The sequence below is a fragment of the Cottoperca gobio genome, chromosome 8, assembly GCF_900634415.1.
Source record: "Cottoperca gobio chromosome 8, fCotGob3.1, whole genome shotgun sequence".
NCBI classification, from domain to species: Eukaryota; Metazoa; Chordata; class Actinopteri; order Perciformes; family Bovichtidae; genus Cottoperca; species Cottoperca gobio.
This window is the reverse complement of record NC_041362.1, coordinates 5,695,041-5,708,953: the sequence shown is the minus strand read 5'-3', so window position 1 is coordinate 5,708,953 and position 13,913 is coordinate 5,695,041. Positions and strand designations below refer to the sequence as shown.

At 37.8% G+C, this 13,913-nt stretch overlaps 2 protein-coding genes across 4 annotated transcripts; one reads left to right on the top strand and one right to left on the bottom strand.

Annotated features, from left to right (window-relative positions):
• Positions 1-620: 620 nt before the first annotated feature.
• Positions 621-3,894, bottom strand: cd2bp2 (CD2 (cytoplasmic tail) binding protein 2). Of its 2 annotated transcripts, none has more exons than XM_029436731.1 (7): positions 3,800-3,894; positions 3,384-3,462; positions 2,524-2,656; positions 2,015-2,172; positions 1,345-1,936; positions 1,178-1,263; positions 621-918 (listed from the first exon to the last, which is right to left on the bottom strand). In XM_029436731.1, exons 2-7 carry the CDS (start codon positions 3,456-3,458, stop codon positions 808-810), a joined length of 1,155 nt encoding a protein of 384 aa, XP_029292591.1. In that variant the 5' UTR covers positions 3,459-3,462; positions 3,800-3,894; the 3' UTR covers positions 621-807. The 2 variants fall into 2 exon arrangements, with proteins under 2 accessions (XP_029292591.1, XP_029292592.1); XM_029436732.1 differs by having other exon boundaries at positions 3,773-3,834.
• Positions 3,895-4,890: 996 nt separating this feature from the next.
• On the top strand, positions 4,891-9,025 carry pheta2 (PH domain containing endocytic trafficking adaptor 2). 2 transcript variants are annotated; one of them, XM_029438096.1, is made up of 4 exons: positions 4,891-5,203; positions 6,270-6,358; positions 6,457-6,760; positions 7,467-9,025. In XM_029438096.1, exons 2-4 carry the CDS (start codon positions 6,278-6,280, stop codon positions 7,868-7,870), a joined length of 789 nt encoding a protein of 262 aa, XP_029293956.1. In that variant the 5' UTR covers positions 4,891-5,203; positions 6,270-6,277; the 3' UTR covers positions 7,871-9,025. The 2 variants fall into 2 exon arrangements, with proteins under 2 accessions (XP_029293956.1, XP_029293957.1); XM_029438097.1 differs by lacking the exon at positions 4,891-5,203 and having other exon boundaries at positions 5,671-6,358.
• Positions 9,026-13,913: the final 4,888 nt, after the last annotated feature.

Here is a 13,913-nt window from a genome sequence, read left to right as displayed (position 1 = left end):
AAATATTTGGTCTACAAAACAATAAAAATATATAATAGAGCACAAGGGTAATGATTACAGTCATTAACAGTCTGAAACCTTAATCTGAAAATGTACTATGAAGCAAATTCTTACATTTGACAACCTGGAACATCAAACATTGAGCATTATTCCGTGCAGTGATTTAAATGCAGATTTACTTTCTTAAAAAAAGATTTTTTTTGTTACAATGAGAAATGTATTATCTTGTCTTGTCACTTCTGATACAAAACAACCCAAGTTGATCTTTTGCATACTCTAATTGGAAAGAATATAAATAATTTGAATTAGCTCCATATTTTATAACAATGTATTTTTAAAGTCCTGGGAGATAACACTGAAGTATTAGTGAGCAAAGGCAAAGTGGATATAATCTAATAACTACAAAGGGTATCTAACTGTGAATACTTGGAAGCTGTGTGCAGTAAACTCTTCATATTCTACTAAGTGCCATTCAATATTGAGGTTGGGAAAGAATGCTGGCTAAATTGAAAAACTAGTACAGTAGTATATTTTCCAGCTAACAGTAATAAGAACACAAGGGTAAAATAATAATCACAATAAGATTTAGTTCTAAAAAAATAAAGAAAAGAGGAAAATGGTTGATAGCAACACCACATACATCAGTTATTTATTTAAAAACAATGTACAGAAAACAAAGCCCCTGTTAAAATTATGGATTTGACGCCAAAGCTCCAGATGAAAAGATCGAAGAAACATCAACGTTTCAAAAACAGGACCGCGTGAGAGTGATCGTGATCGTTGTGATTATTTACTGCTGGACAGAAATCATGTATACAGCTCAAAGTCTAGTCTCCTAGAGTTGTAGAACTGAGTACTCTCCTGGTCGATCCTCTTGCAGTAAACACCAGTGCTGAAATAGCCTTCATCCACCCAACCCTGGAAAACAGACAATAAAAACATTCAATCCCACCTGGCAAGATTAAGATAAAAGGTAGAACCAGCCTGCAGCCCAATATTCTAGAAGCATAATGGGATTTACAAATAATGCAGGAACATTAGGATGCAGGAGAACAAACTAATTGGGTAAACGCCTAAATAAAGTAGCTATTTAATGTATCAGTATTAGTGCATACCTCTGGTACACTGCATCACCTACAAACTCAAGAATTGATTTTAAATGGGTGTAAAAGAATACCTGCATCTGCTGACTGGTGAAGGGGCCGAAAATCTCTGAATCGTCCTTATTTTCCCATTTGTACTCCCACATCACTTCCTCACTCACTGAAAAGACAAAACTGATTGAAGCAAAAGAAGATATTTTGTGCTATCGAAGGGAAATGTATACAAGTAACACTAAGAAACCTTTTTTGTCTTCTTCGTCCTCTGGTTTTCCCGTTTGCTTCTCGTCAAATTTATCTGCAAACATGTCAAGTTCTTCTTCTTCTTCATCTTCATCATCACCACTGGGGTTTTTCCCCACAGCTGGTCGCTTGCTGTTCATGCTTTTCATCAAATAGGCCAGTTTTTCATACGTTTGCTGATAGATCTCAAACATCCCAGATCCAACCAATCTGTCAGCTAGTGCTGTGAGCCTGTCAAGCTTTTCTGTATCCCTTTTGGTCTCCTCTGTGGGTTCACTCTCTTCCCTCAGCTTCCCCTTCTTCCGTCCTCCAAGGCCTCCTAGCCGACGGAGCGCTTTGGCAACCGTCTCCCCAGGTAGCATCAGTTCGACCACAGCTTCAGTGAGCTGGTGCTGCGTGAAGGAGGCCAGCGGGTCCTCTGCAGGCTCCATCTCCACCTCCTCTTCTTCTTCTTCTTCATTGTTTGCTTGGTCTGCCCGCTTCTCTTCTCTCTGTTTCTCTTCCTCAGCTTCATCCTCATCCCCGACTCTGCGTTTCCGTTTGGCTCCAAGACCTTTCTTCTTTTGTTTGAACGGTTGTTCTTTTATTCTCACCTGGAAAAAGTAACTTATATTATTTCAGTGCTTAAAAGGTTTTCAGAGAGGAAACAAAAGTCCCTACAATTCAATTACCCAGTCAATGTTGTCAAGCCAGTTGTCTCTAATCTGTTCTTCCTTTTTGATGAAGTAGTTCCCCTCAGAGTCAAAGTATCCTTCCTGCATCTCCTCATCCAGGTTGAAAGGTGTAATAGAAACTCCCTCGTCAAAGTCGATCGTTGCTCCCTCTTGGCCTGAAAACATAGTTTGCAAATTCTTAAATCAACATTATAATGCTGCGCAGGTTGTTTTCTTTTTGCATGTATATTCATTCTGTTTTGACCTTGTATTTCTGCGCAGTTGCAGATAAAGCTACACTTAATATTAGAATTAGATTCCAGAAGTGGCTGCGTAAGATTGCATCAGACAGGATCCAAACATTTCCAATAAAAAATAAATAACAGTAAAAAAATGACATTTGGCACAGCCCTGAATATTATATTCAATAAGTGAATACTTGAAGTAATAGGTCATATCAAAGTTAGACCACCTCTCTGCCATCCATCACTTCACAGTCACAGTTTAAATAAATAAACAAGACATACCCTCCACGTCATCACTGGCCAGAATATCATATTTGTTGCTGCTTTTTGTGTCTTCCCCTTCATCTTCTTCATCACTATCAAGGGAATGTTTGCCCTTAAACCTCGCGCCTGGTCCACTCACAGCCTCACAAATCTGGTTCGACAGCAGAAGAAAGAAAAATATTAATTTAACATTAAAAGTAATACAAGCATCTGTTTTCCTGCTAGTTTAGTGACCATGTAGGTGTCAAATCATATGGCTGCAGTGGTGGAATGTAAACAAATATATTTACATGTACAAATTTGAGGTACTTGTACTTAACCTGAGTATTTCCATTGTCTGCTATTTTATACTTCTACTGCACTACGTTTTGGTGGAAAATGTTACTTTTACTTTCCTTTTCAAATTACAATTTTACTTTAAAAATGTTACTTTCCTGTTTTTGAATAAACTGAAGGATGAAATGTTCCTTTATGGGGTGAGAAAATTCTCCTACCTCTAAACTATTAAAAAAAACGTTTTGGCTGAAAACAGGACTGTTTTTCTGAGCTCATGAAAAGTTTTTAGAGATAAATTGTTCAAACAGGACATATCATATCAAACATTGCTGTAGATAAAACTATAAGTAGCAGTTTATAAATGAGCACAACCTTAAACATCTACAGCAGCTAAATGCAACATACACATTAATGCTGCTAGCATTTTAATGCAGGACTTTTACTTGTAGTTTAGTATTTTTACTATTGGCCATTTTAAGTAAAAGGATCGGAATAATTATTCGCCCACTGCTTGTATGGTTAGTTACATCTCTGAAGCTCGACTAGTCTAACCAGATTAAAACTTTCGTTTGTAAACAATGACGTGAACGAGGCAGTGCTACCTTTTTGTTTGGGAGTTCTTCATCCAGCTCTATCTCCCCGTCTCCGTCCTCAAATGTTACTTTCCTCTTCGGCATGGTGCTACAGACAGCAAGACAGTGACTTGTTATTCCTCAAAAGCAACATTAGTGAGTGGCTTCAACACTTTGATTCTTTGAACGTTGCGAATATGAGCGGTTACCACAACGCTCATGTTAGCTGTGTGGCTAACATGTTAGCCAACAAGAGTTGACACGCAGTGCATGCATAACATGTTACGGCATTTATCATAGTCTAAACTCATAAGATTACATTTAGGTAACTACTAAAATACAATATGTATATGACATTGGCGTGGAAATATACAAACGAGGCGAATAAACTGATATTTAGCAGGAAAATGTGTCAAAACCTGCTGAAAGTAATTCAAGCGACGTACGTTTTCGTTTCTTCTTCGTTGGTTTTCTTCTTCTCTTTCCTAATATTGGCGCTGGTTGGTAAACAAAGATACAACGCACTGTCGCCACCACCTGTTGAGGAGTGTGCATAGGATTTCAAACGTAGGTTCTCATATTGAATTGCTCTCTGTCTCCTTTAGTTCTCACTCTGGACTGGATTAAAAGGTATTAAATATAATCTGGAGCCAGGTCTTGATAATTGTCACATACAATAAAGCTTCTGTGGTCATAACCCAAAGGTCAAATCCCAAAAGGCCAGAGTACATTTAATATTTTAACCAAAGTTGTTTATTTTTTCATTAATATGTAACATACAAACCTGATAGACAATTGCAAAGGGGAATAAAACTCATGCAAAAGATACTGTTTAAGTCTCAGATGTGATTTACTTCCCTTTTGATTGGTTATATAGTATAAAGATGTTGTCTCATAATGTAAATGTGATGCTTGATGGCAAAGGTCCATGACTGAAGTAAATAGATAATTAAAAGTAATGACAGTGTGCAGGGATTCAACACTTTCTTTTTGCATGAATATATACTTTGAAACTTGTGGCATTCAGGTTCAATCTATAACCTTTAAGTTGATTTTAGTTATTGACTCAGACTGTGGAGATGTGGTCCACAGTATAAAAAACCCTGTAAATCTCTTCACCTTGGACTCTTTTAGATTTTGAATTCTTTGAGATCCTTAAGGATAAAAAGGATAAGTACGAGTCAAAAATAGAAACAACAAAGAAAGAAATGTAGAGGCACAATTTCAAGGTCATGTGATACCCATCTTCCTTTACTTTTCATTGTTACAAAATGTATTCTTATCATTTTAGAGCTTAACAGAGAGACCGATTCTTTTGACAGATGATAATATCTGAAAAGAAGTTGTACATCTCCTTTTAACAAACAACCATCTACCAAGAGACATTTGCTCTACACACCACCAGAGATTAAAATAAAACTAATCTGAAATCAAGAAAAGTAACACGGAATGCAGAAGTGAGAGGGCCGAGGTAAATACATCAAACTCCATTTCAACATCCAGCATCTCACTTCCAGGTAACAGTTCTTATCAGCGACTGCTTGGTGCGGCTTTTGCACCGGGCAGCTCAGGGTAGATTCAAGCGGAGAGGAGAGAGAATATAATATGTCAGGATTTTGTTACCAGGAAGTGGGGCGAGTTATTTATATTTCAACACTCGTCCTTGCGTACCCAAGGGACAACCAGTGGTAGTAACCTGAAACTATATATTCAAACATTGTCTGATTCTGGATGCATCGAACTGATGAACAATTGGCTTCATGTTTAGGAACTCTGAGGACGCGGAGAAGATAATCTTCAGTAAATGTAAATAATGTAATGACCCTGTGAGGGATTCAACACTGGCAGAGGTAAGTCTGAGTCACTGTTTTCTGTTCTGTTACTGCTCACTGAAACTATGGGAACAGGAAGACATGTTTTTATTGGTATTTGCTCAACGTTATTACTGTTATTGTCATTATAACTTATCAATAAATGCAATTTGTAGTGTTTGACTTTTAATTCAGTATATTTAAACTAACTGGCTTTTAGTTCACTTGGTGTTACACTGACAGCTGCTTTCTAACCTCAAGCGTAATGGATTATAATATTGATTTTCTCCAAATAATATTAAAAGTCTACTGAATTGAACTCAGCAGGAAAATAAAAACTAATTGTGGTTCCTATTTACAATCAGGTTGCTTGATGATTAATGGATTAAAACATTTCTAGAATATCTTGCAGAAGATATTCATATCATTTACTTCAGTAAAAGTACAAATGCAGTTTTGCCTCTGTGTATTATTTAATATATTATATTTGATGCATCAATACCTGGTAGTATTTTACTGTTATAGCTGATTGATATATATATATAGGCTTACAGTTTCCAGTAGTTCTCAACCTGTGGGTCGGGCCCCTCTAAAGGGTCACAAGATAAATCTGAGAGATGATTAATAGGAGAGGAAAGAAGAAAAGCGCTGCACAATTATTGAAATGAAACCATTGGAGAAGGAGAAACGTCTCTTCGGAGGAACTGAAAACAAATTCTACACATCTGAAACATGACAAGGGGCCTCAAATAGAAACGGATTGTTTTTTTGTAGAGGGTCACAAGCTAGAAAGGTTGAAAACCACTGCTTTGATCTTTAATGAAACTTTTTATTTCATAAGTGTGTCACGTGTTTTTGTAAATGTAAAATCTTCATCTGAAAAGTAATTTATTGCACCTGCCAGAACATTGAGTTGAGTAAAAAGAACAATACTTCCTTCTGAACTGTAAGTATTATAGTATGTAAGTAACTTAATAGAAAAGTGAGAACTTGTTGTGGTTTTCAGTTACAGTAAAATCATTTTCTGGATTATGTTTTACTGATACACGTCATGCAGTTTTTAATATTTTAGATTCTGAATGTAAAAGCACTTTCTCTTCTTCAGGTGGTGGGATGAAGCTCCATGAGAAGCTCTTGACGCATTACCTTTCATGCACCTCTCCGGTAGATAAAGAGGGATACCTTTACAAAAAGGTTTGGATACATATAAGAGACAGACAACATGAAATAACTGAATCATAAGTACTGATTTCTATATAATCCTGTTTTACTTTGACATGTTTTCTTTACAGAAAGAGAGAAATGCCACCTACCAGCGGCGGTGGTTTGTCTTGAAGGCAAACCTGCTTTTCTACCAGGAGCGCCCGGGTGACCGACACCTGCTGGGTGTCATTGTGCTGGAGGGCTGTGCAGTACGGGGCTCGGAGTCTGATGGACAGTTTGCCTTTTCTCTGGTGTTTGAAGGGCCTGGACTCAAAACGTACAGATTTGCAGCAGGGGATGGTCCGACTCAAGAGAGCTGGGTGAAAGCTTTGCTCTCAGCCAGCCACTGTTACCTCTCCCTGCTGGTGAGAGACTTGGGGAGGCAGTATGAAGGTGTGTCATCTGTTTATTGGTGTCCATAGATATTTCTATAGACTGAATTTTATGGTTTTACTTATATCTGATTGCCTGCATTATAATTTGCTTATTCAGCATTTATTACTTCATAAACATTGTTTACAAGAATACATTTTTGGAATTAGTCACTCTCTGGTGGAGAGTTAGACGAAAAGATCAGTACAACTCTCATATCTGTCCGTTGAAGATTAGGCTAGCCATTAGCTTAGTTTAGCATAAAGAATGGAAACAGGGGGAAACAGCCAGAATGGCTCAGGTCAAAGGTAAGAACATATGCCTGCCAGCAGCCCGAAAGATGTTCAAATTTGATTATGTGCAGGACTATCTTTTGGCTATAAGTAAATGTGAAGCAAAAAAGCAGAGACTCCAGGAAGCTGCTGCTCCCAGCTGATAAACAGTTCAGCACATAAACCCCTGTGAAACCTAAAATTGTTGTCTTTAAACTTTGTTTTTTGTACTGATGAAACAATGAAGGTTTAAGTAACATTTAGTGGGTCTGGAAGATGATTTTTGTCGCCCATTTCCTGCTGTTGTGTTAAGATAACTGGCTGCTGACTGAATCTCCTCATCTAACTCTCTGCCAGAAAATGAGCTTATTGTCAAACTATTTCTTTACAAAAGCTGTATTTAGTTATTATGAGGAGTCTAAATGTTTGTTCATTTCCTTTTTTCCCATCTGCAGAAGCTAAACAGCAACAAGGCCCTGGTGAATCCCGTCACAGCTCCTCTGTCAGTGCCCTCAAACAGTCCACTAACTTCTTCCCTGTGCAGGGGCGTACAGCAGTGGTCAGGGAGGGGAGAAGCTTCAGCGCCTGCACTGTTTTACAAGCACCGTCAACGACAACTAAAGTGGTGGCTAAAAAATCCCCTAAACTGTGGCCCAGGAGAAATGCTCACGTCACACCACTTAATGGACCGGCACCTTTGTACGGCGAGTGGCCTTTGGTGGGTTTTGATCCTCTCGAGGACTTCAGCAAACTTCATGATTATTATGGACAGGAAGTGAAGAAAGCGAGAGAGGAATGGCTGAGGAGTCGACGAGTAGAAGAGGAACACAGTGATGGACATCTCATCGACCTGGGGTGAAAGAAAACCTGAGAGTCAGAGATCATTTAAGAGGAAGTGAGATGGAGAGGTTCATGCGTGTTGAAAAGGAACTGAAAGGTTGTGGCTTCAACTGTATTTAAGAACATAAGAGTCTGAGACACACACATGTGCTAAATGTTTCTCCGTTTCATATGATGAGTTTAGATCATTTCTATGTTAGATTTGTTTGACAGAAAGTTGTAATTTTCCTGAGATAAGACGGCTTTAAAGTGTCCATGGGTTGCAAAAGAGAACGAGCAAGGAATCTGCAAACAAAGGGTCAGAAGTGGAGGTACTGCTGGGGTCTGCACTTCTGCACATAGTGGACATGAAGAAGTGTGTGCACAGGTTTTCTTTACAGCATTTTGACTGACATTACTGACATTAACAATGTCTCTGTTCCATGTAAGTGTCTACGTAAGCCGTGACAGTGTAACAGTGAGCCAACAGGACCCCTGAAACTGAAGCAACTTAATGGAATTCATCCATCCTTTTAGTACTGTGTCACGTCAACATGTCTTTCATGAAAAACATCTATTCCTCGTTAGTTCTCATGTACTAGCGGCTAATTGGAACCTGCACACCTGCTGCCAACTGCATATTCATAAAGGTTTCCTGAGCAGTTATTCACACGTGTTGCAATTAAGTTCGTCCATGGTGTAAAAAGGCTTTATGAAGCAGTAAGTAACAAAGTGCTAATTGCATTGATGATATTCCTTTATATTTCCCTGAGCACTTTAGTATTAAAACATTTGCAATTAGCACTTTTATCCGTAGCAAAGAAAGGATGTCTGGTGCGGTATTTATGGAAAATAAAAGCGGTTTGACTTAAATGTCTCATAATCAATAAGTTGACTCACACACACATCCACACATCCGTGATATAAGATTTGGGATACACAAAATACAAAGAGAAACATTGTTTTAAATGTTGATTTAATATATATTCTTATGTATTATTCCGATAATTAAATTATAGTCGATAAATTATCAGCCGGACATACGAAGTTAAATGGCTTTCATTGACTTAACAAGCGCAGCATCGACACACTGATACAGTCGGTGACGGTATACTGTGAACCAACACTTCTGTTGCAATAAAGGTTTTTTAATGTTTCTTTTTAAAATAAATTAACATTTGAAGAGTTAGAACTATTCTTTGTTTGTGTCTTGTTAACAATAGTGATGTTGATTAGATTTAGTTACGTCAGGAATATTAAATCATCCATCTTCGTTCACTGCATCTTAACCTTTCTTATCCTCATGTGTGCACAAACTACAGCTACAGGTTATTTTACCGGTATCGATCATGAGAAGCAGGTAATTATCGGTTATCGGCTAAATAAACTCCATATCGTGCATCCCTACAAAGTGTATTCAAGATTGTGAAGTTTGATAACGGTAAAAAGTGTTTCTGGTAGAATTACAGGTTAATATATAAGTCTATATGTATATTAATATATATTTAACATATAATAAATAAGCCCCTGATGTGTCAGGCAACAAGGGAACAACCCAAATGCTGACAGTTCAGGGGTTTATGGTTTAAGGTGAAAAAGCTTAGACCTGTCCGAAGAGAAGTAGTGTTGAGTCCACAGGATAGCAGGGGAAAGTGCAGGCAGGTGCAGGTATAGGTAACAGAGAATAAATTAAACCATTTATTCTATGAATAAAACAAAGCAACGTTGACAACGTGGCAAATGACTGGGGGAAAGGGGCGGGTACTGCAGGGCTTATGAAGGAAAGTGGAAACAGGTGAAGAAGGATAGGGGATGGCTGAAAGAGGTTATTGCAGGGCAGGAGGGAGTGTCTGGAAGTGGGAGACAAGAGACTGGGACAGGTGGAAAAGTCAGAGGGCATCTGGTGGACAAGTGGAAAAGTGGCTTTAGAGAGGGACAGAAAGGCAGAATGTGATGCAAAATACCGGGAAGTTTCCATGTGATGTAATAGGCCTTCCTCTCTGCAGACAGTTTGACTTGTCATAGGGAAAAGCACAGGTGTTACTAATAACATTAACAATTGGCTTCGTACTTTTCCATTGTCCCAGTATGCCCACGGGACCCTGAACACATCCCTAGATCTGTGATTTAAAACAAGATGCTGATACAAAAGGAAGGTTACAGAAAAAAGCACGAGACAGATGGAATTTGTCTCTTTTACTGCCTAATGCTACAGAAGAGAGATATATTGTATGAATTCTAAACGTAACTGATTAATTTGTACCAACCAACATATCATTTATAAACTCACATGCTCTCAAATGTAGAGATTTGGTGGATTTATTATTGTTTATCTAAAACCTTTTTATATGTGTATTTTAGTTGTATAAATTGAAAACGACTGAAATAACTTGTGTTTGAATATTAATATATTTTCAGCAGAATCCCGGCCACAGTGGGAACAATCTTTCATCTTATCTTGAAGCTACTTTAAGAAGACATTTGTGGAAAACACAGAGAACACTGAAGCGTAGGAAGTTAATGTGCTGTCCCTTTTACTGGCAACAAATAAATCACTGAGCCTATGAAGCATCAGAGACCCTACACGTATACGACAGTCAGTGGAGGATGGTAAACAGCAGAGGGTGCTGCAGGCACAGTGTGCTGGAGTGAAACACCTGATTTAGAGAGTAAACTGTGTGATTTAGTCAGAAACAGCAAAGTTATTTATAGAAGTATGCAGAAGACAAATATAATGCAGCTGGTGTTATAACTGACTGGTTAAATATTTTGGGAAATTAGGTGCCTTTAATCGAGTTATCCGTTCGGATCATCACAACATAATAACATAACATAATTTCCATTGAATTCACTGGATTAATAAAACAAAGCATCTGTTTGTAAGACAAAAAATGTGTAAGTTTAATAAGCTTTATAATAAAACTGCTCATTCAGCCTCCTCCATGTTCAATGCCAGCAGATGTGGAAAAGTAGAAAAAGCTGGTGTCAGACCTTAACTTAAACTTTAAATTTACTGCATGGTGATTCATGTAGTACAATCCTATATGGTGTCAAATGACAAACCAGGTCAACTGAGGTACTCAAACACACCATAATATATCATACAACTCTGACGTCTGGCATGTCACAAAGCTTCCTTGAGGTCTTCTTTCTCCAAAGGTCAACAAGATGGGACCTTCTCCACATTCCTGATCCTACAGACAGACATACCGATCACCTAAAAAGTGACACATGTCTCCAGAGGAGCGTGGCGACAAGTGTCACGTTACAGCAACAACCCCCAGAAATGTGGTCACATCTGTATGGAAACACTGTAAGCGTCGTGTTTTTTTATTGTGTTGTAAAGTCAGTTATTGCAGCAGCTGAGGCTTTTAAGATTATTCTCGATGTTAACTTTGATTTATAACATGTAGAAATGAGCCAAATATTATTGCAATAAATGCAATATTTATGACTTTATAGACTTTATAGATTTTATTTCTTCTTTGACGACCATACTCACATTTCTAACTTAAGAATATATATTTAAGAGTACTATTAAATTAAATAGTACATGTGTCTTCGAATAATTTTGCTTTATGTCTTAAATCTTGTCACACAAAGAAAAGACTGTCAGTTATTATATAGATTTTTTATTATCATTATCAAATAATTAATGACATTTAGCGTCAAAATGCAAAATGACATTATGACGAACGAGACAGTTGAAATGGTTTCCATGAACATAATATGCTATAAATTATTATCATATTGTTAGAATATAACTTATTTTAGCAGTAAACAAATGTCAAACCTACTTGCTCGTACAAACTCAGGCTTTGTTTCATATTAAATGTAAAGTCAAAGTGTAAAAAATATATCATAGAGTCAATCTATCCGTCTAAACCTGTGTTTAAAATCACAGCTGTGACATATTTTATTCCTGCTACAAGGTGTTGACGATCACGTGGGTCAAAGGTCAACAGGAACACAAGGGGAGGTGTCTGGATGTACACCCAAGACAAGCAAACGTCTGTCTGATCCAAATTATCGTAGGAGGTTAAACCAGTAAAGAACGGAGACATGACTCGTGATCGGCCAGCAGTGGAAACACAAACAATCACAACCAGAGGGCTGAGAGAGCGGGCCAAAAATAAAGTCCTCCAATAGAGAAGATTAACAAAGTTGTTAATGAAATGAAAACAGATTATCTCTGAGGGAAATTTGGATATAAAACCTGTGAAGGAAACTAATGAAGGAATGCAGTTTGTTCTCAGGGCCCGGCGCGTTGGCAGACTGTCAAGTTTATTTAGATATTCTGGTCGCCTTCAGCTGTCCCTTTTATGCTATTCTGGGAATGTCTGCTGCCATCACCCTGACAAGTAATCCACGTATATTTAGGGGGAAGAAATGGTGGATAGACAGTGTGAGAGGGGGGTCGGGGGGGGGGGGGCAAACAGGTGTGACTGAACAAACACACACCTTTGTAATGATGAGGAAGCCGGACGCAGGCCAGAGGTTAATGGTGCTTTCACTTGGCCCGCATGTTGTTGTTCATTTAATGCTGACGATCCCATCCTGTCCTAAAGAAATGAGCTATAATAAACTACAATAATAATAATAAACTGTATTTCTTTATCCCCTTTTAGAACCAGAATTAGAGGGTGTTTCACGAAATTCAACAATTTGTAGTATAGGTGCAAAGAAAGAACGTCATATACAGAAAATTGCAATAAAAACAAGGATTTCAAGAAGCGGTGAAACATGGACAGATAACACAAAATATAAAAAAACAAAAGAACGGTTTTAATCAGTGAAATGAGACATTTGAACGACTTCTGCTCGTAGTAAATGTAAGTACAGAATCAAATATTGTAATTTTTACTATCTGACAGTTAATTAAAGTTAATGGTTGCTTTTCAAATTCAGCTCCAACAAATATATAATAAATATATAAATGATTAAGATTCAATGGCTCCCAACCTTTTTGGCTTGTGATGGTTTCATTGCAATAATGTTTGAGATTTAATTTTACATGATGCATATGTTTGTGTATATATGGATATGCATGTGTGTGCATGTGTATGTATGTATATATATATACACATGCAGTACACTGTTTGTATGTCAAGAATGTCAAAGATGGTAATGAACATAAGTAGTATTGTTTGTTGATTGCATTTAATTCAAAACTTGAAATAGTTTTTAATAATATAACTTTGAAATCTTGGTGGGTAGAAATTTCGTAAAAAAGAATTCAAGCAGTCACAACTAATACTATAATTATTGTCTCATTTCTTTAAACTTTCTAATGTACATGTACGTGAAGCCCAGTAAGCATTAATGTGTCTGGTGAGTAATCCAATATGTAATACATACTTATACATACAGTACATACAATTCTGTATGAGCATGCATATCCAAAGATATATAATAATTTTCTATTTTTACCCCAGTTTTTTTTAATAGTCTTGTGCAGACAAACTTCATTTCATATTGCTTGTTGTGTGAAGAGATATTTTGATGAGATGATATTTAAGAAATGAGCCAGACGTTCAATAGTACATACTTGGTGTTACTACAGGGCCCCTCCCATCACAACTGTGATGGGAAAATCCCAAATTGGACATTAGCATCTTTAAAATAAGCAAGCAGAGTTGTGCACATGGAAAAAGCTGCATCGGTTGCTGAGGGTATAAAATGCTTATATCTCAGTCCTTAATATACAGCAATGGCCATCACAAACCAAAAATAAAGTCAGTGAGTGGCTGCTGTGCCTCTCTGCAGGCAGATGGAGGAGGACACAGAAGGAGGGTGGAGAGACAGCGTCCAGTGGTCCAACAAGCATCCATGTCCCGAATGTCCTTATTAGTCCACGTGGGACTGCAAACCTGCAGCGTGGTCCCTCAGATATCAGGTTTACTTAATTCCAAGACTCCTGGGTCTATTTCTGATCTCCTGTAAGGTGATACGCCGCACTGCCATTCTGTCTCTATCACTTTTGCCATCAGTTCATCCTTGACCATCCTCTCTCTCCCCCCCTCTCTCTCTCTCCCTCTCTCTCTCCGTCTCTTTCCCTCTCGCTCAGCCTCTCTCCCTCTCTC

Coding starts and splice junctions, on each gene's coding strand:
- cd2bp2 (XM_029436731.1), bottom strand. CDS start 3,458: ATGCCGAAGAGGAAAGTAACATTTGAGGACGGAGACGGGGAGATAGAG. Junction 2,173..2,523: donor GGCCAGTGATGACGTGGAGG/GTATGTCTTGTT, acceptor CTATGTTTTCAG/GCCAAGAGGGAGCAACGATC. Junction 919..1,177: donor TCACCAGTCAGCAGATGCAG/GTATTCTTTTAC, acceptor TCTGTTTTCCAG/GGTTGGGTGGATGAAGGCTA.
- pheta2 (XM_029438096.1), top strand. CDS start 6,278: ATGAAGCTCCATGAGAAGCTCTTGACGCATTACCTTTCATGCACCTCT. Junction 6,359..6,456: donor AGGGATACCTTTACAAAAAG/GTTTGGATACAT, acceptor TTTTCTTTACAG/AAAGAGAGAAATGCCACCTA. Junction 6,761..7,466: donor CTTGGGGAGGCAGTATGAAG/GTGTGTCATCTG, acceptor TCCCATCTGCAG/AAGCTAAACAGCAACAAGGC.